Raw genomic sequence first — 25,061 nt, 5'->3', positions numbered from 1 at the left:
AAATAGTCTGGCTGTTGTCAGTATGTTTTTTCATCTATTCCAGTGGACATTAACCGGACATGAGCGGTGTCTTGCCGTAAGAGTGAGCTGCTTAGTGTATCGGCACCGCTGTCGGTCTTGTTTCTGATTGCGCGTAGGCAAGTTTAAAGATAACCATATGACAACTGACCCAGACTCAACACCATTAATTAGAAACATGTGTTTCTCCCCAGTTTAGAAATAGAGACGTTTTTAGTCCTCAATCCTGTAACATAGGCACTGGGACAGCCTCAAGGTTATTCGGCTTTTCTGAAACGTTGTTTCTTGTTTACTAACATACTGATCACAGACTTACAAACGCTGGCGTTGATTAGCACAACCACATTTCGGTTCCTGCTATGAGTCAAAGGAAATCTGAAAGGCTATGCGTGCTTTACCGTTTAGCTGTTACTGGAGCTAGTTTACAGTGGAATGAGACCTGTGCTCCTGTCTGTAAGTTTGAGGATTGTTTTTTGTTATCATCATCATTACTGCGATGCCTGATGAGTGCCGGGGCATCGTCTGCCAGCAGCCCTATGATGTGGTTCGCATACGGTCAAAAAAACACTACGATCCCTGAGCAACGGTCCGTGACCACTGGATGCGGGAGGGAATGCTTTCCAAGTCAAATCAGCCTTCGCGTCAGGAGCAGTGTTTACATTGCCACACGAAAGGGGCTGTTTATGCTGTAGCGTTGAGGGGGTGGGGGGCTTGGGGGGCCCACGGCTAGACACACCCATCCCCTCTGGTTTATGGATATTAATGGGAAGGGGGGGGGGATTCATATTGCGAGGCTATGTAAAAGCTGCCAACTTTTATAAAGCTCTCCGCAACCTCAGTCCCTTGCTGCCTGCCTGTTTGCGCAGGACTTAATGAGAGCGTGCTCGCAAGGTCACGAGCCAGGTTGCTTCTGAGACCACAGTCAAATTAGTCCAGTCTTGGTGGCTCTCTCACTGCAGAGTTAATCCAACACGGCTCTGGCCTTCTGTAAACACACAACCAAATGTCCCACTGCGCACGTCCATTGTCTGTTTTCTCCAAATGTGACTAACTAGTCTGCTGGATATTTACGCTATAGAAAACATGAACAACATGCCTTTCACGTAAAATAGAATGGAATTATTAGAGTGAGAAAATGTAATCACACGTTTTGAGTTTCTCTTCTATGACGTGTTCAAGTCTTCAAGAAGCGAGTCGTCCGCAACATTCCTTAGCATAAAGCAGCCATAAATAGCCTACTCTATTTCCACACTCTTGGCGCCTGCCAACCGAGCACCGTCCATATTATCACATAATAGCCTACACTGAATCTCATTTTGATGTACATTTCAATTGTATATTAACATTTGACCTGATTCAATCATTCCGACCAGTTTACTCTCTGGAAATGACTGGATTTTAAAGATTTCAAATGACATTATGGTGGGCCTAATTTTCCGCAATATTTCATTGACAATAGTCTATAGGCTATACAGAGGATACCTTTTTTCTCGCAGTTTAATTAAAGCTGGGACGTTCAACGTACTCCTGTCATGATGACCTGTGGTCCTACCATGCAGAAAGGCACCGTTAAGGACACTTCCGCTTGGTAGCATATAGGCTAGCCTACTCATGCCTACTACAGGCTAATAGTTTCAAGGTGCAATTTAGGTCTAGAATTCATGCAAATGTAGAGGTCATATAAAACGCTTTTGAAAGATGATCGGGGGCGTTGTTGTCTCGTTTAGCAGAGCCATTTTGGCCTTTAAGTTACAGCCACCATTTTGGCTCACAGACAGCTACAATTCATAGAAATGAGTAACATCCAAACAATTTAATAAGATACATTCAATTTCATTGTGCAACGTTTAGAACTGTGCATCCTCTCCGTTCATAATGTTTAATGTTCGTAACGACATTCAACAAAATGAAGACCAAAGCCAATCTTGTCTAAATGTGCATTGAAAATCCCATATACTGTCTCTGTGATGATGTCCGCCGTTTGGAATTGCACTTCGTTCAAAGTACCTTAGTCTAATAAATAAACATAGTTTAAAAAAAACTTCCCTCTGGAGCTCATGATAACGCTACATTTTAAGAGAAGTGATAAAAACGATGGTCAGTAAAACTGATGCTTTTATGAAAACAATAAAAACAAAAATCAAATACAAACATTAAAAAACAATGGAAATTGATAAACACCCTGAAACACTTAAATGCAAACTGTTTTCTTTTTCTTAAGATTGCTTATTTGTGAAGTCATACTGCAGGCCTACCCCTCTTTCCCCCAGAGATAGTGAAGTGTGTAGACAAAAAATTCAGAGACAAGCTCTCCGTATCAGATATCACAATGTTGACGTAAGAACACCACACGTCCCTCAGTACACCTGTCCTGTTGAGTTGTGTTGTGGAGGCCAGCAGGCCAGGCCTGTAATTTAGGATGGAAACACTTTCCTTCCCCATGTCTTTATTTTAATTACGTGTTGAGCTGGTGTTAAGCAGATCTCCCCCCCCCAGACGAACAGCACCGGATTCGGTCCTTGGAGAAGGTCCTTCATATAAATACAGAGGAGAGGACGTTGACATACCCACACAGGACACCAGGGGAGCAAGGGGAGCCCTCTGTTACTCCTCCCCACCTCTCCCTTTTTCTCCACCCCTCTCCTTCCGCCACCCCTCTCCTTCCTCCACTCCCTCCGTTTTCAGTTTACAGTGCTGAGGCCGTGACAGGGGTGAAAGGCATCCCGGTTGGCTGTCATACTCTTGAAGGCCAGCGGGGCGGCGACGTCACAGCTGTGGGGAGAGAGAGCACTGCCACTGGGCGGTCGCCATGTGTGACCGGTCACATAGGCCGACGTGGTGACGCTGTACCCCATGTAGGGCGACGCTTGGGTGGGAGGGTGGTAGGGAGGGATGCTGGGCACTGTGGCATAGCTGTTCACTATGGGCAAGCCACTCTGCGTCTGCGTCAGAGAGAGTGGGGAGAGAAGAGAGGGAGAACGGGTGAGATGCGGAGGGAGACGAGAGCAGCCTTCCCGGTTTGCTTGTGGAGTGTTGAGAAAAAATGAAGAGATAGAGCGAGCAGCCGAGTTAACGAAAGAGAACGGGAGAAAGATATGAGAGTGAGAGCAGGAGAGAGACAGGGTTGGAGATACAATAAGAAAGAGTTGGAGGGGGCTTAGAACAGGAGAGAGAGAGAGAGAGAGAGAGAGAGAGAGAGAGAGAGAGAGAGAGAGAGAGAGAGAGAGAGAGAGAGAGAGAGAGAAGATGGGGGTGTAAACAGAAGAGGTCAACAACAAGAAATAAGGTCAGCAGAAGGACATAGTTCCGATAGTCACAGTTCAGGAAACCATGTACAAGACAGAAGTGGAAATCAGGATATAATCGAAAATAGGAGCAAAAATGAAAGAAGATGAAACGTAAGAAAAACAGGGGGAGGTCAAGCATGAGTACGTTTTTTGGCAGTGTGACAAAAAATAATAATACTTGAGGAATTATGCCAAAGAGCCTATTTCATAACAGTCTGAATATCTATGCCTGGGTGGTCCGTGACTACTAGAATTGGTTCGGCAGTTGAGATCCTTGTTCCTGCAAAACAGATGGGATATTATCTACGTCTATTTATTTCGAAAAGGTCACGAAAGACTAACACTGACCTATGCGTCGCTGGTTCTGTGTCTATGCCAGTCACTAACTAAAATGTATCATGTTGATAATAAATCAAGGATTATATTAACCAATCCTGGTCATTTTTACATTATTTCAACTGTTTCTTAGTCGGGCTTTAACGAAAGATTATATGCAACCTTCTCCTAATACTAAACACAGAACATCATTGTAATTTATGTCGGGTTTTTTTATACACATAAATCCAACGTAGCAATTGAGGTTGTAGAGAAAAGCAATTGGGTTATTGAGAAACAAACTCACGTTAAAAACATTTTGTTCTAGAACAACATTTATGATTTTGGCTGTGTTCACAATAAATCCTTTGCGCTCAGTTATTTAAGCTCAAAACTACATCCACTGTGAGTTTTAAAAACATATGCAACGTTTAGCTCATATCACTTATATCAGTGAACAGAGAAAATTGTTATTGACGATAATATTAACCTATCGCCTATATCATCATTTAAGTGTCGAACAGGAGTATTATTCTCAGCGTCAAATTGAGCTATTCATTTCTATTGTTCCACTGGTCCAGCATATACTTATGAGGATATTTATGTCCATGCATTGAGCACTAATATTCCCAAATAATCGAAAGTGTAGATTAGAAATTCGATCTTTGGTAAGGGTCTGAGAAGATCCAACAAATTAGACTATTGACATTCAAATTGTGTAGCCTACACTCTACATCTCATCTTTCTGTTTAGGAACAAGCGCTGATTCGTTATCAGCGTGAAAGATGATTTGTCGGAGAGAACGATCCTGGAAAGAGAGCAGGAACGGAAGAAATACATTCATCAAGTCCACGCCGCTGGCTCTGTTTACGTATGTGCGTGCCTTCACCTTAAATCGAAATTTAATGATCCAATTATTCTTCCAAATGACACAACAGGCCTTCCCATAGGTGCATTGGTTTGCTGGGATTGCTCAAGTAGGCCTACTCTACAAGACAAGTGAATTATGGCAACTTTGAAGGTTAAATAGATCAGAAACTGTTTAATGGGGCTTTTTTAGGAATTCAGATATACAAATATAAAAGCACGTGATTTTTTCTTTTTTGTATCTGAACGACGAAAAAGGCACCCAATTATCAATCAGTTGCACAACAATTGACCCGCAACATCACACATCAGTCCCCCAACCTTCATTCCACTTCCCGGTTGTGTGTCGAGCGGCAGTGTGTGCGCGTTAATAATGTTATTATGTACTAAATTATGAAATATGACCTCTAGTGATCAAGGTGAACAAAAGTGTTTGTGAACAAAAGTCGTGCGTGTACACGTAGACCGAACGGAGACAGGTCTATGGGCCCGGCGATATTAAATGTGGATGATTTACGATTTAGGCATTCGAATTTACGTTATAGCCTAAACCTGTTGTGCTTAAGAATGAAATCCCTAAGACAGGCATCTTTTCTTTTTCAGGCTACACATTTATGTCACATCCGTCTTATTTGGGGAGGTCTGCATTGTTTGTCTCCTACCAGCCATAACCAATGTCTGGATGAGTTGAACGGCGTCAGTGTGAATAAGGCGAGGAGAGTGTGTGCATCCAAAAATACCTTTCAATTTTCAGTGTATTGTCATTAAAACTATTAATTTGGTACACTGTTATATCGTACCATCCTTAAATTCACTTGGTCCACATCGGCGTGGTAGCCTACTGCTTAAATTATGTAACCTTTAATTTAGGTTACAGACAATATATCGAGTGTCTCTGTCGGATTTGTTTTATAGAACCTGCTATAATACTCCCCTCGCTTATCACAGTGGCCTATCGGCGAATGTACACCCCATCACGTTCCTTCAAACACAGACCCATGCTATACCACGCGCAAGCAGAGCGCAATCCCCCTTCTCCCCAGCCTCGACCGATGACGATATACTTTCACAGACATTTATTTTAAAACACGAATGTGAATACTTTGACTCATGACGGCCTAAATCATCGGGGTGACCAATGTGTGAACTACAAACATAAAATCAATCGTTTTGACAAATGTGACTTTATCGTCTAAACTTCTATGTTATGAATCAGTAAGATATGTTATGAATAAGTAAGATTAGGAAAGGCATTGTTTCCATAAATATTAGCGTATAGGCCAACAGCTGATCAAGATAACCGTATTAGACCTATAGGTTATTTCAGATCTGCGGGGCAATTGATTGAAGCTATACAAACCTGTACAGAAATAGTATAAAAATGCCCAATATGTGAGCATGAAAGAAAATGTTAATAATAGGCTACATTGAAATCAAACAACCAATAAATTATTTTATTGTAAAAAGCACACATTTGGGGTTTCCATTTCAGGACGTGGTCTGCTTGGTTTTTGTTTTTCATTAAAACTTCTAATACCGTAATATAACGAAAATCAACAGCAATTTGTTATATCTATCTCTCTTGCTCTCTCTTCCAGACTGACTTTTAGTAAACAAATAACTTACAAAAACAATAGGCTATAAATAAATAGGTTAGGTGTAATTTTCAATTTCACGATAACTAAGGGTAGAATATATAGCCTATTTTAAGGTGTTCATTATGTAGGCTACTTAATGCAACACATGTTTTTAATCAGTATCTACATCATTATCTATTAGGCCTATTAGTAATAATTCACAATATAGTGTTAGGCCTAGTGAAGCCCTTGCTATCCTCATGACATTTCATCCATTACACGTAGTTTAGGAAACAAAACATTTACGAAAACCTTTTTTGACTACGTTGTTGTTTTTTTGATTTTGCATAGTGTCTTTAGGTTTGTAAGTATTTTCAATTAAAATGTAGGCCCTACCTAAGATGACATGGTTGTATACCAATCGTAAAGGGGTGGTCAAGTTGATCAAAGGCTAAAACTTCCGCAGCACACATTTCTGCATGTAGCCGTAATCACAAGTTACGGAAGTCCATTTATTATGTATGATAATGAATAAAGCAGGGCTGGGCGCAATAGTGCACCCAAGCAAAGAACTCTATGCTGAAAAAAATTGTAATTTCAAGATCAACATAATTTGTTTTAAGTGCTAGTAATTTCATTTTTGTATTCTTCTTACTTCAGATTAATTCAGACTGGGGATTTATTCTGATACAAAAGAGAAGTTTCCTGTTACCTGTGTGTATTTTGCTTCGGGTTCTAAATGCGCTTTATCCAAGCCATTGACTAGTGGAGAGCTTGCTGGAGGAAAGTTAGTCCTGTTAATAGCGCTCCATTCCTCTAGTTTGGCGGTGGAATAGGACGGACTGTCACTAACTGGGGGCAAAACACAGACAGAGGAGAGAGAAGCAGGTCAGAGAAGACATGAGGAAGCCTCTACGCTACCCCTTCCCCGTATTCAGCTGGTCCACACCATGGCCTCGACATGTTGAGATTATTTGTCATGTAAAACCGAGAAAAAGATTTGAACTTTTTAGAATAACTGTGAGTTTTATGCTTTCCCTTTTAGTAAAGCCTGGTTGAAGTGTGTCAGACATTCTGAAATACTATAGGCCTAGTTTTAACCACAGACTTTGCCATCCCTTCGTTATCGTGTGCTTGTGTGTGTGTGTGTGTGCGCGCGCGCGCGCTTGGGCTCGTCTGTGTGTTCCGCTGATCAAGCTTAAGCTGCAGTCAAAATGGAATGCAGTAAGACGATTCTTTCTTGTAATGGCCATGAATATCCTACCCACCGCCTTCCTGTGGCGACAAATTAGATTTGCTCTAACCGTTTCCCGTTTTGTGCTTGATGGATATTATACACTGTTCCCGGCGTTCAGAATTGGAAAAGCTAGCCCACCAATGTTGTAACTCGAGAAGGTCAATGAGTCTGTTTTTTACATATTTCTTTTAACATAGGCAATTTATTTTACTTCTGAAAACTGTTATTGACATTGCTAAATATTATTAATGTAATTTCCTTTGACAAGATGTAACGTGTTGGCATTTGACTGTTCAATATTGCATTAAAGTAATCTAAAGTTAGCCTATTGATTGTTTTTGCCGATAACGTAAAAGCACTGTTTTGCGCTGGAGCGTGCGTGTCACAGTCTGTAATGTGTAAGCCCCATCGAAGAAGCCAGGCTTAAAATATATTTACATGTTGTCAGATGTAGAATTGAAAGGTTCGAGTACAAATACAGCCATATATCATTAGAACAGATTAGTAGTGAAAACCTGTGTCAGAGGCTGGTGAAGTGGCGCTATAAGGTCTGAAGTCATTGACTGTAGGTTTAGTTATTTCGGCTTTCAAAACCTGCCGCAAACATCTGTTAATCATTTGGAAATGCATAAATTGTTTATAAAGGCAGCTTTTGAGAACACATTCTTCCCACTATTTCTAGTTCTTCGCGGGTATCTGTGTTTCCTTTGAGAAAAGATATCTTGTTGTTTTGTTTATCTAAGTTAGGTTAATGGGCCTACTGAAAGGCCGAGTTCTCAAGACTCGGAGCCGAAAGAACATGTTTAGGTATCTTGGTGCTTTAGAAGATTCTTCAGACACACACGCATACTACCTGACAACTTTCTTATGTTTTCCACAAGAAACATGGTCCCAAAAAATGGGATTCGCAACACCTAGAATTCCATTAATAATGATTTATGGTGGCTCATATTTCACTGTTTCCAAAACAGTTAGGGAAAACACAAATACTTAAACGACGTCTGTTTAGGAAACAACATTAGCCTATGTGCCATAACATACGTCAGAGCTTAATAACTATATGATAGTTCAAGGTAGTGTACAAAATAACATTAAAGTGCACTCAATTGGTTGAACATTTTTGGGTCTATGGATGAGTGTTGGAGACAAAGCGAGTAGCCCACAAAATATTTGGCTGCATGACCTAATGCTTTGAACAACTCATTCTGCATTTCAGTGCATCTTCTCGCTGCAACTTCCTTTCGTTATCGTTAATATTCCACATCCGTTCTTTAATTATTACTGCAAGCCCTAGACCATATGTTTATTTCCAATAATTTCAACTGTTAAAAGTACCCTTTCAAATCATTCAAAATAACATTGAGAGAGCCCTTGAGTAACATTATGCTTCCCTCCATTTGAACATCTCTTTCTGTGTCGTTTTTGTAGTTTATCATCTTGAAACTTTAGCGAAGATGTACTTAGACCTACTATACAAAACGCACATACACACACACACACACACACACACACACACACAATCTCTCTATATCAAACACACATACTCCACGGGCGCTAAAAACTAGGAATTTCTAAATGTTTAAAGCCACTGGCCCACTCTCCATAAGAAACGTCGTGCTTACTTTGTTGCTCTGTTATTGATCGAATCCCCAGAATATCTGTGACGGAGTGCGAGGAAGGCCATATCCTGTGCATAGCCATGTGTCCGGGAAGGGTGGGCATGCCGGGAGGAGTTGGTACTTTGGTTCCAGTAGCTGCGATGGGAGTTGGATATGAGTATAAGTGGTTGTACGGCAACGTAGGTTGTGGTGGTGGGTGAGGCGCCTGCTTGCTCGACTCGTACTGGTTCTGCTGGCTCAGATTCCCAATCTTGTTGCGCAGGATTCGGCTGATGGAACTGACGGATGGTAGGTTGAATTTGTCGCAGACGCCGTCAGCCAGTAGCCTGTCCCGAATCTCCCAGGCGAAAATGCCAGGATCTCTCTGCTTGTATGTCCGAATGTGCTTGACCACTGTGGGCGTGGTGACCCGTGGCTTGCTGCCCCCGATCGCTCCAGGTAATATAGAGCCAGTCTCGTTGTACCGGGCTAGTATCTTGCTGACGCAGCCGTGAGAGACCCGGAGCTGTCTGCTTATGTCGCAAGGCCTGATTCCCAGCTGGGCAAGCTCTACAATCCGGAGCCGGATGGCATTGGGCAGCGGTCTGCCGTTAACAAAAACACCACCTAATTGGTTCACCTCCCCAAAGGCTGGCTCTGGTAGCATGGAAACAAGTATAGAGATAACAAAATGAACTGTTGCCCATTAAAACTTCATATTCAGTCATAACAGTTCTTAGGCTATAACCAACGTCAACTAATTTCACTTAAACATATGTGATAGTCTGTACATTTGGCCTGTAACAAATAGGCCTACATGTGTGCGACCGGGAGGGTTGTCCTAGTGGTTTTTATCTAGACATGATGTAGCAGATCTGTCATAAAGCAGATGGAGTAGCGTAGAAACATGGCACACCACCATGTTTCTTTATAAAAACACATCGGCTATTCGTTTGGGCAGCATCGTCCACGATAATCCTAAATGGACGCAAATGAAAACCTTCTCTTCAATAAAGTAGCCTACCGGTGGAATTGAAAGTTGTAAGCTAAGTTACGGCTGTTGAATATATTTACTGTAGTTTATTTATCTCTATAACAAATGCTCATGTCGGAGTGCCTACATACTTAGTCATTTACAAATACATTTTTATGACCTTACCCATTGTGTTAATTCCACAAAATAATATTGCGATATCGGAGTTACGCTGTCCGTCCAGTCCCGAGTCCAGTTTTGCTGGTGTCCAAACTTTTGTTAAGCGAGAATAAATTGTCTCAGGCGCCACGGGTGCGATAACGATAGTAGCGAGAGGGACAAATTTGTGTTCTGTTTCCTGATGGCAAGGGAGACAGGCTTACATTTCAATCTGCAGTATGTATGGGCCGGACTTACAAACTTCTCTCCTCTGTGAAGATCAGCCCACCAATCAAATTTTAGCTCCGTGTATAGCAGCGTTCCTATTGGTCTGAAACTTTGACATGACATGTCACGTTTTGCTACGCTTCTCCCTCTTCCATCCAAACGAAAGACTGGGTTACCACCATGAATTACAATTGTTATAAGCTACACACTGAAATGGTAAGTAGACACAAATATTCAGATTCATTTTGGATCATTAAAAAAAATGTGTTTGAAATGTAAATGTAATCAATAAAAAATGACGTTAAAGACAACATTTGTATTATGGTAAAAGCTCTGTGTTCCTGTCCAAGAGCATGGTGTCACATGTGGATTTGAAAATTATACATTTAGATATACTTTACATCATAATATTGTTTTCTCTAATGCAGCGATGCTCACCTCTTGTAGTATTCATGGAAGTGCTCTGAGATGTTCATCAAAAGCACACATTTGTAATTGACGTAGGCCTGTAGGCTGTAGCCTACATTACGCAGTGTATGTCCGATCTAGCCGTTTCTTTAATTATGATGCAATATTGCTTGCTTTATCAAACATGTTCCGTCATTGCAAAGCATGTTCCAGTAGGCCTCCATTGAAACACAGTATCTTGTGAAAAGTTCACATTTTTATTTTAAAACTACATGGAGATTGCACCCTAATAGTAGGCCTGCAAGTGTTTAACATCTCTTCAGGTGTCAAGGTACCAACGGGGCCATTTCAAATCAGATGTCTTAAACATTTCGAACCATAACGCTTTCAGAAGGGTGTAATTTCAACTAAATAAGCAATAGGTTTGCATATGTTATTTACGCATAAAGACGAGACAAATCCTACTTCGTCTTGTTTGTATGTGATATTTATTGACTTAGCATTAATAACTTACACAAAATACATTTCATGCACTTGACAGACTTGATGCCTGTATCCTCAAGTAATCCGAGTCTTTGTTTCCTGTTTACATGAGAACTATAAGTTAACTCTAACTCTGAAAGTTTGGTTCGGCTTGAGCTCGCGGTCACATTCTCTCTTATTGCAAAGGGACACTTAGCAAACACGTAAACTTTGGCTGCATACGTTGAAAAAATGGTATCGGGGATCAAGACCATGTAAACACTTGCTTAACTTTCAGGTCAGCTCAATCAATACAATACATGTGTGCACATTGATGGAATACAGGCCCCCAATTGAGCCACAAAGACACAAAAACTTGTGATTGAGACCTTTCTTGATATAATTCTTAGAGCACACGCACCCTGTCACGCTCTCTCGGTGTATGGGTGTTCCGTACACATTTGCGAGGGCTTTCCCATCAGCCCCCGCACCACTGGCCCTAACGCGTTAAGGATAATGTTTACCATTGGAAAACGTGCTCAGCTTGTTTCCATTTAGGTGTTTCTGATGGCTGAAAAAACAAAGGGTCACATCCAACCGATCGGAGGTCTTCCCTGGGCAATTGGAGTTTGTTGATCCTCCCAGTCAGTTTTTTGGGGGGTTAAAACCAACAGATATTTCCAGACCTTTACCCCTTTCCTGCGATTCAGGATTTAAATATATGTAGGGTATGACATTTTGTGAAGTATTGTGATGGCCGTACTTCGCTCTAGCATGCTCATCTTCACAGAAGCGCATCTGTGCCAACAAGGCCACAGTGTAATGCGCATGTCACCACACCTACTTAAAACCCATCAGTGTTTTCTTTGTGATGCAACCGGTGTCCACCGGTGGGGCATGATTTATGTCTTTCTTTGTCTTAAATCATTCTGGATTGACACTAACCTGAGGAGAGAATTGCGCTGTGAAAGATGAGCGTGAAGACGAATGTGAAATTGATTTTTCACGGTGCTGAAAAATCTCTCATCAGAGATCGGGTGGTATTGCCTTCAAAATAAGGTTGATCCACTGATGGATGCACAGCACTTTACAACGGCTGATTTATAATATGTATTTATTCACATATAGCCTAATTGTAGTATCATCGTTATAATAATCATAATTTTATTGTTGCAACCATACAATTATGTTATTTAGACAAATGTAAAAAACAGTTATTCTTAGGTTTTAAGAAAGGTTATTTCATGCAATTCACACTAATTGAATTGCTATCTATGCAATGAGTGTAAATATATTTTGTATTAATTATCCACTACAGTGTGTATAGCATGGGGTAGCATTAGATACTGCATCTTGTCAAAGATGAATCCAGCTAAACATGATGAAGATCATGATTAGTATCAGTCATCGAAGACATGTGCCTGCTAAACTGTGATCTTTGATTACAATTAAAATAATCAAATTAAACATGAGTTTGCTTTATAATGCTAAACAGCTGGAACATGCTATATTTATGCTATACGTTTCCGTTCTTTAGTCAGAATCGTATCAGTGCTCCTCCTCACTCGTCACACAGAGATTCTAAAGAATGCGTCCGTTTTATTCGAAAATTAGACCACCATGCAAATTACCAATACAGAATTATCCAAGGCGAATAGTTTAAACGGCATGTCAAAGCATCACATCACTCACGATCCGGCAAATGGGATGATGTCCGTTTTTTATGCGTGTAAAATTCAACAAGCCTTTCTTTCTCAATTAATCTATTTTTTGGACCACATCCATCAATCAAGCTCAGTAATGCAAAACTATGTATATTAAGCTGCTAACACGTCCTATGGCGTAATATTCCAAGTTTAAGTGCATCCATGAATCAAATCAGATACTGTAAATCGTGGCACATGCCTTGCATTGTACATGGGCGATAAGAAGACCTGTCAATAGTTTTTTTAAGGTATAAAATGTGCTTTATCCAAAGCTCAGATGAGAAATTAAAGGGGCTTTGATCAAAATAATGACTTGAGTGAAAGAATGAGTTAATGATATTAACATGACTGAGATAATATACATTGCGTTCGGTCCATAAAGCCTAAATAACGTAGGCTAAATTATATCATCTCATAGCCTAATGTGGGTCATGATGAATAGCTTATTACCAAGACATTGATTTTATTCTTCCTTGAAGATTGATCTAATGTTAGGCCTAAGTATTTGCTAGCACTAAAAGCTTTGTTTTAGGAAATTCCATTATAATTAGCAGCACTGTCTTTAGCGCAAACATACCGTGCACTGTAGAGCAGCCTGACCTATCGGCTCTGCAGACCATCACCTTCTAAACCCTGAAGTCCTGTCCTCTCCTGCCTGGAAATATGAAGCGGCACATAGTAACAGGTGATTATAGTTGACTCATCTTCTTTTAATAGCCTACGTCTAAATGAGCTTATTCTTTCTAGGGACCACTATGGGACTATTTTGACTCCTTGGTTTAAAAACACTGAAATACCTGTTTCCTACGTTATTTTCATTTCGCTTTTCAATTCACAGTTACGTAAAGCATGCATCTTACGCGGTATCCTCATCACGAAGTCCATTCAAATTCCTAAGAGAGTGGACTTGGCTGGGTCCTGTTACAGTATAGGCTATGTGTGCGTGTGTCTTAGAATCAGTAGCGCCACCCACCAGAGCACAAACGGTATCTCAGGTAGCCTATTCTGACAATTTCTTTAGTGCAGGTGTTGCATTTTAACACAATTCAAAACTGCATCGTCTGTATTGCTATTCTGTAAAATTGATGAATAATATTAATTCATTGTCAATGGTTGGAGGATTTTCAGAAAATCTAGTTCTATACATACGGTCGGGAATTAATCTTTTCAATGTTTTGACTTTGTCTTTATACTACGAGAATGTTATTTCGAATAGACTGATTATTTGGTTATCTCAGTTTATTTTTGGATATACAGTATGCCTACCACGAGGCTACAGTACCACTCAAAAGTTTTTGCCTTTAGCCACATACAACCGGTAATCCCTTGCATAGAGGCCTACAACATAACTGAAGGTTACCATCAATTAACATTAAATATTTGTTAAGAAGCAAATCAGAGCAACGTGCGGATGAGAAATTAAATTGACCGAAGACAGTTTAACTTTCTATACCTTGAAACGTCGTATTCAATGAACAATTAACTCGAAAACATTGCTAACACTGGCATGTATTCGTTTATATTCTAGAAATAGGTTAGCCGTCTACCGTCACCTTTGTAGGCTACGATAATTTGTTCTCACGTATATCCTTTTAGATGAGATTAACATAAACCAAAATTATAATTAATTGATAGATCTTCTTTTCAGACAGACAAAATCCCGTATAGCAGTTGTATTTTTGGGGCGCTACAGGCCTAAGCAATCAAACTATAGCTTACTTAAACGTTCTCCATTGCCGCAATTAATAGCTATTTAATGCATAGCTTCAGCATATGATTCTTATTCACTATTCAAACTCGTTTCACATCGTGTGATCTGTTTAATTTTTTACATTTTAAAATGTTTTTGAGAAAGTTTCAACTATGGCATCCTTTTGAAGGATTTTGAAATACGCAGATAAAACCGTTTTAACCAAAGCCTAGCCTATATTTCTCCGTCCACAAACCAAAGGTTCGCCTTCTCCTATACATTTACATTCTCCTCTTTCTTATGACCACTATTCGACTGAAAAGATGTGAGATTGTTACATTGGGATGGATTTAGCCAATTGGAAATAAGTATATTATTAAGAAAGTCCTTGTACTTTCGAGATCACAAACTTGGAAAAAATGAACCCAGTCGTGAATGTGTGTAGCGAATCATTACACGTTGGAAATGGCCCATCTCATGCAGTTGCAATACAGTAAGGCCAACAATGCAGTTTAGGCTTTCATTACAGCCACAGTAAATGAACAATTACTCTTAGCGTCCAACGGCTACGGACACCTTAACCATAACCGAGGTTACACATTTGGTCAGGGCAAGACATTTGGATAATTTAAGCATGATAGTGTTTATTTTCGCTATTGACACTCATTTATTCATGGCCCCATATCAATAAACTATAGGCATAAAAGTACCAGGTCACAACAAATTCTTAGTTCAGGCTATACTTTTATAAAGTATAGCCTAACGAATTTTGTGATTACGTGAAGGTATTCCTAACGTTTAACAAGGCACCATAATAGCCAAGGTATATGATTATCATCATTATTTTACAATAGCTATTATTATCTTAATGAAAAATTATATAATTAGGATCTCAGCCTTTTTCTTCCTATGATACCAATTAGTAGTGGTAGGCCTACGTTATTAGTTGCTTGGTAGTCGTTTTGTTATTAATATTGTCATTATTGCCATATGATTGGATGGCATTTATAACGTAAATACAATGATTTACTGTACATTTAAAGGAGGCTGATCCGTTAAACTCGTCTACATATAATTTGATCCACGAGCTGCACCATTTAGCTTTGGATTTGGGTCCGGCTCTTCAAATCCCCACGTTCCATGTCGCCGAGGTGGTGACGATGCGGTGGTGAGCACAGTATCAGTGTGTTGACGTATGGACGTAATGTTCTCCAGAGCACATGTAGACATTAGATTATCAGATTTAGCAGCGATGAGGACAGTGAGCCTGTTTCCCCATCTGATGTGGCCTAATAACCTCAATCAAGCTTATCGCTTGGAGTACGGTCAATTACTGCTTTGGAAAGGCTTGTCTAAAATCAAAATGTATAAATCTGGTAGGATATGATCATATTACTGCTGCCTAGCAAATGCCTTGTTGGTCGAGCGGTTTAAAGCACCCATTGATGACTCTCACCTTTGTCGTCTAAATGGCATTGACACCATTAAAGCCCTTTAACAGGTTAACACTTCTCAAAGGTTGAGTGGCCCTGTAACTTTAGTGCTGCCTTAATGAGGACGAACGCAGGTTAACGACGTATGTAGTCGTGTTTCAGAGGGCTGGATTTCACGTGAGAAGGACAAAAGAAACAATATTTACGACACTTTTAAGCATCCATCACTTTGACATCTGCTAGTCTGGCACCTGGGATTCATTAGCATTAAATATGACATTCCTCTCTAATGTGGAGCCTTGTTTGTCCAGTTAATGGGATTGGAAAATCTGAAAACTTGAGATTTAAATTTTGTGCACTTTTGGTCAGTTGTGATGAAGAAAGAGTGGAAGAAGAAATTACTGCAGGCAATGCTTTGATTAAATCGTGACAAAATAACCATGAAGATCATTGATAATCTTCTTTCTGAAGTGCCCAACATGGCTGAGCCATTAGTCGGAGTTTTGTGGAGCCTTAATTATGTGGCGTAACGACCACATTTCTAGTGTTTCTAACCTATTCTGATTACTGAGGTTGAGGTGACTGAACTTCAACTCTAACCCAAGTCTGAACAGTTGTGAGATAGCCTACTGTGTTTTTCTAAAGGCTGAGTCTTGCCTTTCACATCAAGCACGGAAAGCCATGCAGTAGGGCTATCAGAGCAGGGATTTTTAGAATGTGGTGACGTTGTTTTTCTATCTCTTTTTATCTCAGTGAAAATATCCAGGCCCTTCTTGTTTAACTCCCGCCACACCGCTGCGGTGGCACCGTTGGCAAGATGAAATAGCACGGGGGCAGCAAGCGGTGACGACCACAACGGCCGTCATTCAGCATTGGAACGACTAGTCTATAATGATTCAGGTCACTAGGCTACTAAAACAGATGCTTTTTAACTAACCCGCGAGCCAGTCGCTCCATAACACCTTAACTTACAATAAAAAAAAATTTCCGTATCTGGCGAACACGTCCTTCTCTTATGTTTCATTTTAGATGGTTGCCCACCGACATAATTTAATTTCTGAACCAGTGGCGCCCTCTTCTGGTATAGAAGATATGCTTAGACCCTGGGTGGTGCAGGCTTTAACCCTCCAAGGGTGCGTTTCCCGAAAGCATCGTAAGCCTAAATTGATCGTAGAGTCCATCGTACGAAGGATCTTAGTTGTACGGGCTGTTTCCCGAAGCCATCGTAGCTAAAGAGGCACTTGAAAATGCTCGTAGATTAACGAGAGCTCCAGAGCAGTCGTAGATCGCTGAGTGCATTTTAAGCAAAGAGACTCAGTGGAGGCCCTCCCTAAAAACAGGATGGATACGAAATGGCAAAAAGATAACTCTTTACATATATTTGTATTATTTTCTATTATTTTTACAGAAGTTAAACTGGGATATTTTTCAATGAATTAGACTACACATGCCTTTAATCAAATGGTGTGCGAATTACGTAAGCATTTCATAAATGCATCACGCTCACTGTAAAGTGATGACACCTGCTAGGCTATATGTAGACTATATGCCTACATCATGTGAACTATGTTTAACCACATTCGATATAACTTATATAGCCTATAAAAAACTATCTGGATGCTACGCAAGCGACGGGAAGCGAGGGACGCGACTAAAAGCAGTTCGATTGCCTTGTTTTCTGTTGGAATGTCCTAACTGGACGCGATGCTGCGCGGCGCGACGCAGCGCGACGTTTTCGCTGAGCTTTTTGTTGGACGCCCTGTTTTTGTCGCTCGCGTTGAAAGCTCTGTAGCACATGAAGTCATAGTAACGTGGTTAGATGACGTAACAGAAGTGAATTTGACGGATGCTACGAGACAGTCGTACGCTCGCATCCAGTTAGGAGACGGGTACGGACGTTCTTGTTCTAGTTCTTGAGCATGTTCGGGAAACGCACGTACAATTTAACAATCGTTCGTTATTTTGCTCGAAGAAAACAATCTTCACAACTAAGATCAATCGTTATCGGGAAACGCAGCCTAGTAAAAAAAAAAGACCGGTTATTAGCAAAAAAATGGTAATGTGTAAAATTCATTTCAGACATAGGCCTATGCCCATTTATCAGATGGACACTCCCCCAGACCCCCACATGCATGTTGATGCAGTATGAATATATCTGAGTAGGCCTATTTGTTATAGTCAAAATAATCTCAAACACGACTTGCATGAGTTCAGGTCAGTGAGGCCTACAGGCCACCAATGCCAAATAGAAGTTCAAAATGTGAAATATTCACAAGAACTTAAGTTGATTAAAAATGTAGGCTAACCGGTGATGTATCACCAATATTAGGGCGGTTATTTTGGACCGCAGACACATAATTGATTAACATGATACGTAGCCTACTCAACATGCGTGTTTAAGCTTACTCTCTACCAAGCAAGTATTTTTTTTTCATTTAGCGGGCGCTTTTATCCAAAGCGTCGTGCAGGGTGGTATTTGAACTGGGGAACTAATGTCAAATGCTCTACCACTGAGCTTTACTCGTTTGCTTTGAATGGTTTAGCTGATGGACACACAGTAGGCTGCAGCTATAGGCCTACCATTAGGCTACACGTGGTTTCCTAATTGTTTTCCCCAACTCTGAAAATAACATAAGCAAGTGGGTACGTGTGTCTGATGTGTGAGTGCAAAGACTCACGTGATAGTTTTTGATATTCAGACAGTGTGTGTCTTTAGTCCAAATAGTCCTTGCAGTGTCGCTGGAGGCGTGTCGGGCCTGTCCAGCACACTTCAGACACGCCCATAGGCCTTCGGATCAATGTGAATGCTTGTCCTCACGAGGGCAGCACAGCATTACAGAGATAACGTAGCTGAATCTGAACACTCACCAACGTATTTAGCAAGAGTTGAGATCAAAGTGGGCTCTAAAGAGATTATTTATACAAATCGTCGCCAGGCTTTATTTTATTCTCACGTAAAAGAAATAACCACAACTCTGAATCACATAATGTTTTTGTTTTACGCCTTCTACAATAACATAAATGGCGGAATAGCATACGTCACATAGGCCATGGGCTATCACGGCTTTTTCGCTGAACACAACGTCTTAAAAGCACACAGCCTTTTTCATAGCCTAGGTTAGAGTGAAAATAGCAGGTGTCCCCATCAGCAAGTGTAACATGTATTAGTCCCATATATTGTTATTAGTTATTTTAATAACCGTGTTAACCAGTGGTGTTTGGCACATTTAATTTCATTAGGTCACTTGTAGGCTAATTCACAACATCAATGTCATACTTGATGCAAAAACTAACACATCTCAATGTTGGCACATGTTACTCTATGCAGCGGGGCTTGAGAAATCTCGTTGAGTAGATCCTGAGATAAGAGTTTAACAACCAGAGTAAATATTTGGCGGTGAAGAGCTCTTGGGAGTGTGAGAGCCCTCTTTCGCTGTTGAAGCCTGTGGATGTTTAATAGATTAAGGGGCTGTGAGGTCATTGTGGCCGCGCATTCCCAGTCTGTGAACATGACTTCTCTTTGCCCAGAGAGTTTGTGCTCTCTAATCAAGAGCTCTCTGTAAACCTACCCACTCCAGCGACCATAGACCGCCATACTGTAGCCTAATCCGTTTGTGTTTGTCAACCAGTAGGCTTGTGGGCTATAGGTACACATAAATGCAACAGTTGACGTTTCACTGCAAGAACAGACACGCTGATTTGTCAAATATTGTTTAGTCTGATTCGCTAAGAACCATTAATTGTTCTTGACTTCTTCTCATGTATTTTCAAGTGTTTGATGTTGTGCAGGCCTGCGTGTGGAGTTTCAATTCCAGAGATGTAGCTTGGCCTATGTCGGCCCAAACATGCGCTAAGCCTAAGTGTTAATAATCCAGGTCAATATAATTTATTGTATATAGCCTATTGGTAAATCAGTGAGTCCTTGAATTTGATTCCCAGATAAAAAAATAAAACGAGTTCGTTTCAAGTCATATAGGCCTATTGCAGTTCTTGGTGGCAGTAGACGAAGGCCTACACCAGTAGATAGTGGCCCATTCCGCTCCATTCAAAACCATGACAACAAGCAACAAGCTCGGATTTATCCTCCAAAGTTAAAGGACATTGTGTCGGGGCGTCAATCAAGCATTATTGCAGGGCTGAACAAATGCAAAATCTTGACTGGAACAAATGCTTCCAACGGGTCTCCGACGCGGGGCTACATTTCCCTCTTTTGTTCTCTCCTCTGGTTGGCATGTATTTGTGTTCCCTCCCGCTCGACCACCCAGGACGACTGGGAGCCGTGTCCACTGCTCTTCTCGCGGGGACTGGCGCGTTGTCACCATGCGCTCAGAGAGCAAACCGTCCTTGGCTATAGGAACTGCCCAACCTGCCTCTTCCACCTAACTGAAGTGTTGGATGAGAGCCACTGTCAGACTCTCTTAATTTTTAAAACACACCTCTAGATGAGATTCATTATATGCCTAATGCCTGTATTTGTTTGGCAAACACTCTCTCGTTCTAGGTGACGCTCGGAAAACGCCAAGAGGCAGTAGCTGCTCTGTTTTTATAAGGTAATGGAGCAGACGTCTCTTCTCCAAAATAACTCGAGTAGCTAAAGCAATATATTTTTTTTAAACGGAACAGTGTCTAAAATGACACAAAAGTCACATTCAACTTTATTAGGCCTAACTTTTTTCAAAGTTTTCTTAAACTCCCTAAAGATAAAACAAAATGCCCTATACGCCTACTTTTCGTTGTTTTCTTGAAAATACAATAATCAATGGTTTCAGGGTTTTTAAAATACCTGTTTTATGGTTGCACATCAATAAAATCATTAGTTAAACCAACTCCGGGCATCACACTAATTGCTCACTTTGTGTGCCAATATTGGACATGTTATTTTGGCGGCTGCAGTGATGGGTTGGGCTCTGTTGTCACTTGCCACCCAAGACGTGATTCAGCTGCAACAATTACCATTATCTGTTCCCGAGTTTTCACGATACGGGACGAATTTGTAATGATGACGAGTGTTTCCTTCAGCCATTGTTGAAGAGTCGGGGTATTCTTCTGCGTGTTCACACCTACCGCCATTGGATAGCCGCACTCCAGTCATTCAGGTACTTAGCATCCTCGCAGAGAGGGGGGCACTTTATAAGCGGCTTGTGTTAGCAGCGTGAAGTGCTGTTTATATAAACACTGAGCCCCATGTACACAGTGGCATTCTAGGTTGTGTTTGACAGCGTGCGCCTCGCTATTTCTTGAGTGGAGACACCGCTGTTCTCCCACGGCATCCTCTTGTGGTTTATTTGGATAGTTTTGCGTAAAAGGATTCGATTACCTCCAGACGTCATGGCTGCCTCTACGAAGTTCAGTTTTTCAGTCAGGAGCATCCTGGATTTGCCAGAGCATGAAGGCCATATCATCCCGCAGCCATCCCCGGTCCATTCCTGTTCCAGCTCGCCGTACTCCTCGTGGATGGACAGCGACCCGAGTCCTTGTCCATGTAAGTCTGCCAAATCTATATATCATATTATGCGTAATATCTAGCTTACATTTCAAAGGACGTTTCTATGTGAATTGTGTAAAGCTTATTCTTTTCATTATTTTTCTTTTTACATTTGTGTAAATAACATGATTTAAAATACATATTTTCCTCAGCATCCGACGAAAGCAGCCTAGAGATCAAGGCGGACTTGTCCTCCATGGATAATGAGGCAGAGAAAAAGAAGAAGCGCCGAGTTCTCTTCTCTAAGGCCCAGTCCTTTGAGCTGGAGAGACGCTTCCGCCAACAGCGCTATCTATCCGCACCGGAGCGCGAGCAGCTGGCTCACCTCCTTAGCCTGACCCCCACGCAGGTGAAGATCTGGTTCCAGAACCATAGGTACAAGATGAAGAGATCACGAGCTGAAGAAACACAGGACATAAATCAACCACCGATGCTGCGCAGGGTTGTAGTGCCCATCTTGGTGCGCGATGGGAAACCGTATCCGACCTGCATCATTGATGCAAATAAAAGGAGTTGTTTAGCACCCTGCACCTCTCAAGCACCCTTCAGTTTGGCCTATCCGTCTTTTCAGCATCCGTCGCCTTTTGCTTTCCCTTCCCGATATCAGCACTTTTCCCACCCGACAGCATCCAGACACACCTTTGCATGGCGCGACTTTCTTAACGACTCCGTTCACTTCAGCTCTTTCAAATGACAATTGCCAGTAGCCTACCACCCTACCACCGGGGCATCTTGTTGATTCACCTAAATCGACATTGCAAGTTTTATTAATCCCCATAAAAACCGTATGAGCTACTTAAACTCACATTGGAAGAAAATTATTTTGCACATATTTTATTTTTGTATTTTATTAAATGTTGGTTACGAATGATATACAGATTACTTTTGACTAATGTGTGTGATTTTGCTATTGGCTTATAAGATATGAATAGCACTGACAGCAGGGCCTATACAACACAAAAATGTGTTTGACTACATGGATTATTGTGTGCTTTCTAGTCTATATTTTTCCTAATTGGTTTTAATATTTTGTACTTTCGTATAAAAGCACGCAATATAATTTTCCACTTTACAAGGGCTGATCATTGTTGTATCAGGAATTGGAACTGTTAATCTTAATTTGTAAAGTTGTAGACCTATGTTCGTTTTTTTCATCTAATGGGCATTTATGGCATTCCAATTCTCAATTTTTTGTTCTAAATGTTTTTGCCCTTTTTATAAAGTATGAATAAACAGTTTCTCTTATTTACTTTTTTCAATTACTCTATTTTCCTACTTTTATTTCAGTTTAATTCGCCGTATATCAAGTTATTTCAGGTATTCATATAATGGCCCGGATCAGTAAAATGTTAATCTAGGCAATATTTTGGAACATTCTACAGTAGTTCTGGGATATTCTAGTTTTGGTTATATGTGGCTTAAATATATAAAAAATAATATAAAAACATAAAGCCTATATATAATATATATATAGGCTTACGAAATACCACATCCACTAGTTTCATTGAATCCCAGACATTCACATTCCTTGTAAATTTGTCTTGAGTCTACTGAATCTATCGAACGCATCAAGAAATCGGCTAACATGCCTTTTATGATGCAACTTCGTTAAGAACCCGAAAGCTGAGCAAACATTCTTAAGAAAAAAGGCATAGAATGAGCTGAGCATCACAATACTGGTAAACATTCAGTTCTGGAAGTCTAAAGCTTCTCTTTCTCTCTCATGAACACAAGTCTTTGAGTATTGGCTCGTGAAGTCTACAGTAGGCCTCTTTCGTAAACAGGTGCAAGAACTAAATGTAAGCAAATACTTTCCAAATCTATAATTTGGAAATAGGTTTGGAAAAAACATAGGCATCCATTATAAAAAAAAAAAAAATGCTGTATGCTGTCAAATACAATGCTTTTTGACTTTTAATTTGTTTTGGGTTAAATTCTTATATTTTGGATGGCAGACCCATTGGCTCATACACAATAACGCACTGGAATAGGGCCCATGTGAAGGTGATTTAATGACGCAGAGCATGCTTTTTGAGTTAGTTAATAAGTCAAAGCTTGTCTATTTTTGCTAATTCAAATGAAATATTATAGACATAGGGCATGACACCATGGATGAACGATACGTTATTACGGCGTTGGGGGTGTCTTTCACGACCTTAGGATGTTGTTTGCTCGTCCTGTGACCCAGTGTGCGTATCGTCGCTGTCACCTGGTCCTTTGTCCCGCCCGCTTGGGCCACCTTGTATCACATATGGAGGGGACTGGCCAAAGCCCTCTGCTCGCTACATCTCCCCTTAAACACTCTTTGTGTGTATGTGTCTCTCTTTGAATGGACTATTGTCCCTTCTCCAAAAGGGACCCAGACAAAATCCTTAGTGTTTCAATTCTCGTGATGTTTAATCAGTCCCTGCGACAAATTTATGAGGTTTAACAGCACAATGGCGTTTTAGAGCGTGGTGGGTTTTAAGGGTGACAAAGACAGGCTTTTAGAGGTTGCCATTGGTTTTTTAAGTTGGTTGGAGGAACTTCTCTGAATAGGATGAGTTCGATATTACCCATCCATCCTCTTCGTACAACAGGCCCTTGGGCTAACCGCAGTGAATACAAGATAGCATTTATATAAAAGGTTTTTTTAAAAGCAGCTCGCTCTACGTGAATGTCAAACTTTGCTTTCCAAAAGCACTTTTAACATGAACCTAATTTGATATCATTTTTTTCATATAGTGATTGATCAACACGCAGCAGAAATGTGGTTTCGTTTCTCACTGGATGTGGGCCTAATGGTTCTTCTGGACTGGACTCTTAGCCTATTATGTGTGCCAGTCCCCTGTTGCTCTTTTGCGCCTCAGTGTTGGTGAACACTGACGGTATTCCACACTAAGGATGTCATTCTCACATCCACCCTCGTGAAGGATACCCACGAGGAGCACTGACTAGGTGAAAAAAGTTGTACAAATAAATGGGTCGTTATCTAGCTCTGTAGAAGCTTGTTAACGAACATGCATTTGAATCAGGTGTGTTGGTGCAGGGAAACATCTCAAACATGCAGGACAGTTGGTCCCTGAGGACAGGTTTGAGAACCACTGTCCCAGAGGGAAGCTCCGTGTCTGTGTCGCATACTGGTAACGCGTCATCTGCAGGCGGTATCCCCGCCCTTGCTGCTCTCGTAGACTGCATCCTATTGTCAACGTCACTGACAGTAGTGCGGACTCCATCTTCCGGGGGAAGAGGTGAACTGGTTCAACCTCGAGGTATGGGGCAGTGGGGCCTGTTGATGTTTTTCACTCAAACCTCCACTAGGTGACAGCATAGCACATGCTATTCGTTGAGCTAGCCTGACATATCAACCACGCGTGGCATGGATTACACAGCAAGATGTGAATCTCTAGATTTCTAGTCAGTAGTTTGTCTTGATTTCGTATTTCTGGTTTACTCTGAATGTTGTCAAGTTCTAACAACGTCTTGTTGTCCTCCATACAAAGTAAAGTGATGGGGTGAATTTTACGATTACGTTAAAGCAATGTATTAAATAGCCTGTAGGGTAGGCTACAATAAACAGTACGCTATACTTTCATCAGAAAATGTTTTTTCAAGAGCATTATCTCCCTCGCGATCAGC

The 25,061-nt window shown here is 40.9% G+C and overlaps 3 protein-coding genes across 3 annotated transcripts in view; 2 read left to right on the top strand and 1 right to left on the bottom strand.

Moving 5' to 3' along the window:
• slc25a21 (solute carrier family 25 member 21) overlaps positions 1-25,061 on the top strand; it is a 128,341-nt gene that overhangs the window by 67,918 nt on the left and 35,362 nt on the right. The gene's annotated exons all lie outside the window — the stretch shown is intronic.
• pax9 (paired box 9) lies at positions 1,827-10,213 on the bottom strand. The gene is made up of 4 exons (XM_067242989.1): positions 10,059-10,213; positions 8,924-9,556; positions 6,777-6,916; positions 1,827-2,960 (listed from the first exon to the last, which is right to left on the bottom strand). Exons 1-4 carry the CDS (start codon positions 10,060-10,062, stop codon positions 2,700-2,702), a joined length of 1,038 nt encoding a protein of 345 aa, XP_067099090.1. The 5' UTR covers positions 10,063-10,213; the 3' UTR covers positions 1,827-2,699.
• nkx2.9 (NK2 transcription factor related, locus 9 (Drosophila)) lies at positions 21,287-22,186 on the top strand. Its single transcript, XM_067243837.1, has 2 exons — positions 21,287-21,440; positions 21,596-22,186. Exons 1-2 carry the CDS (start codon positions 21,287-21,289, stop codon positions 22,135-22,137), a joined length of 696 nt encoding a protein of 231 aa, XP_067099938.1. The 3' UTR covers positions 22,138-22,186.

The sequence above is a fragment of the Osmerus mordax genome, chromosome 9, assembly GCF_038355195.1.
Source record: "Osmerus mordax isolate fOsmMor3 chromosome 9, fOsmMor3.pri, whole genome shotgun sequence".
Taxonomy (NCBI): domain Eukaryota; kingdom Metazoa; phylum Chordata; class Actinopteri; order Osmeriformes; family Osmeridae; genus Osmerus; species Osmerus mordax.
Note: the sequence above shows the minus strand (reverse complement) of the source record. Positions and strands in the feature narration are given on the sequence as shown.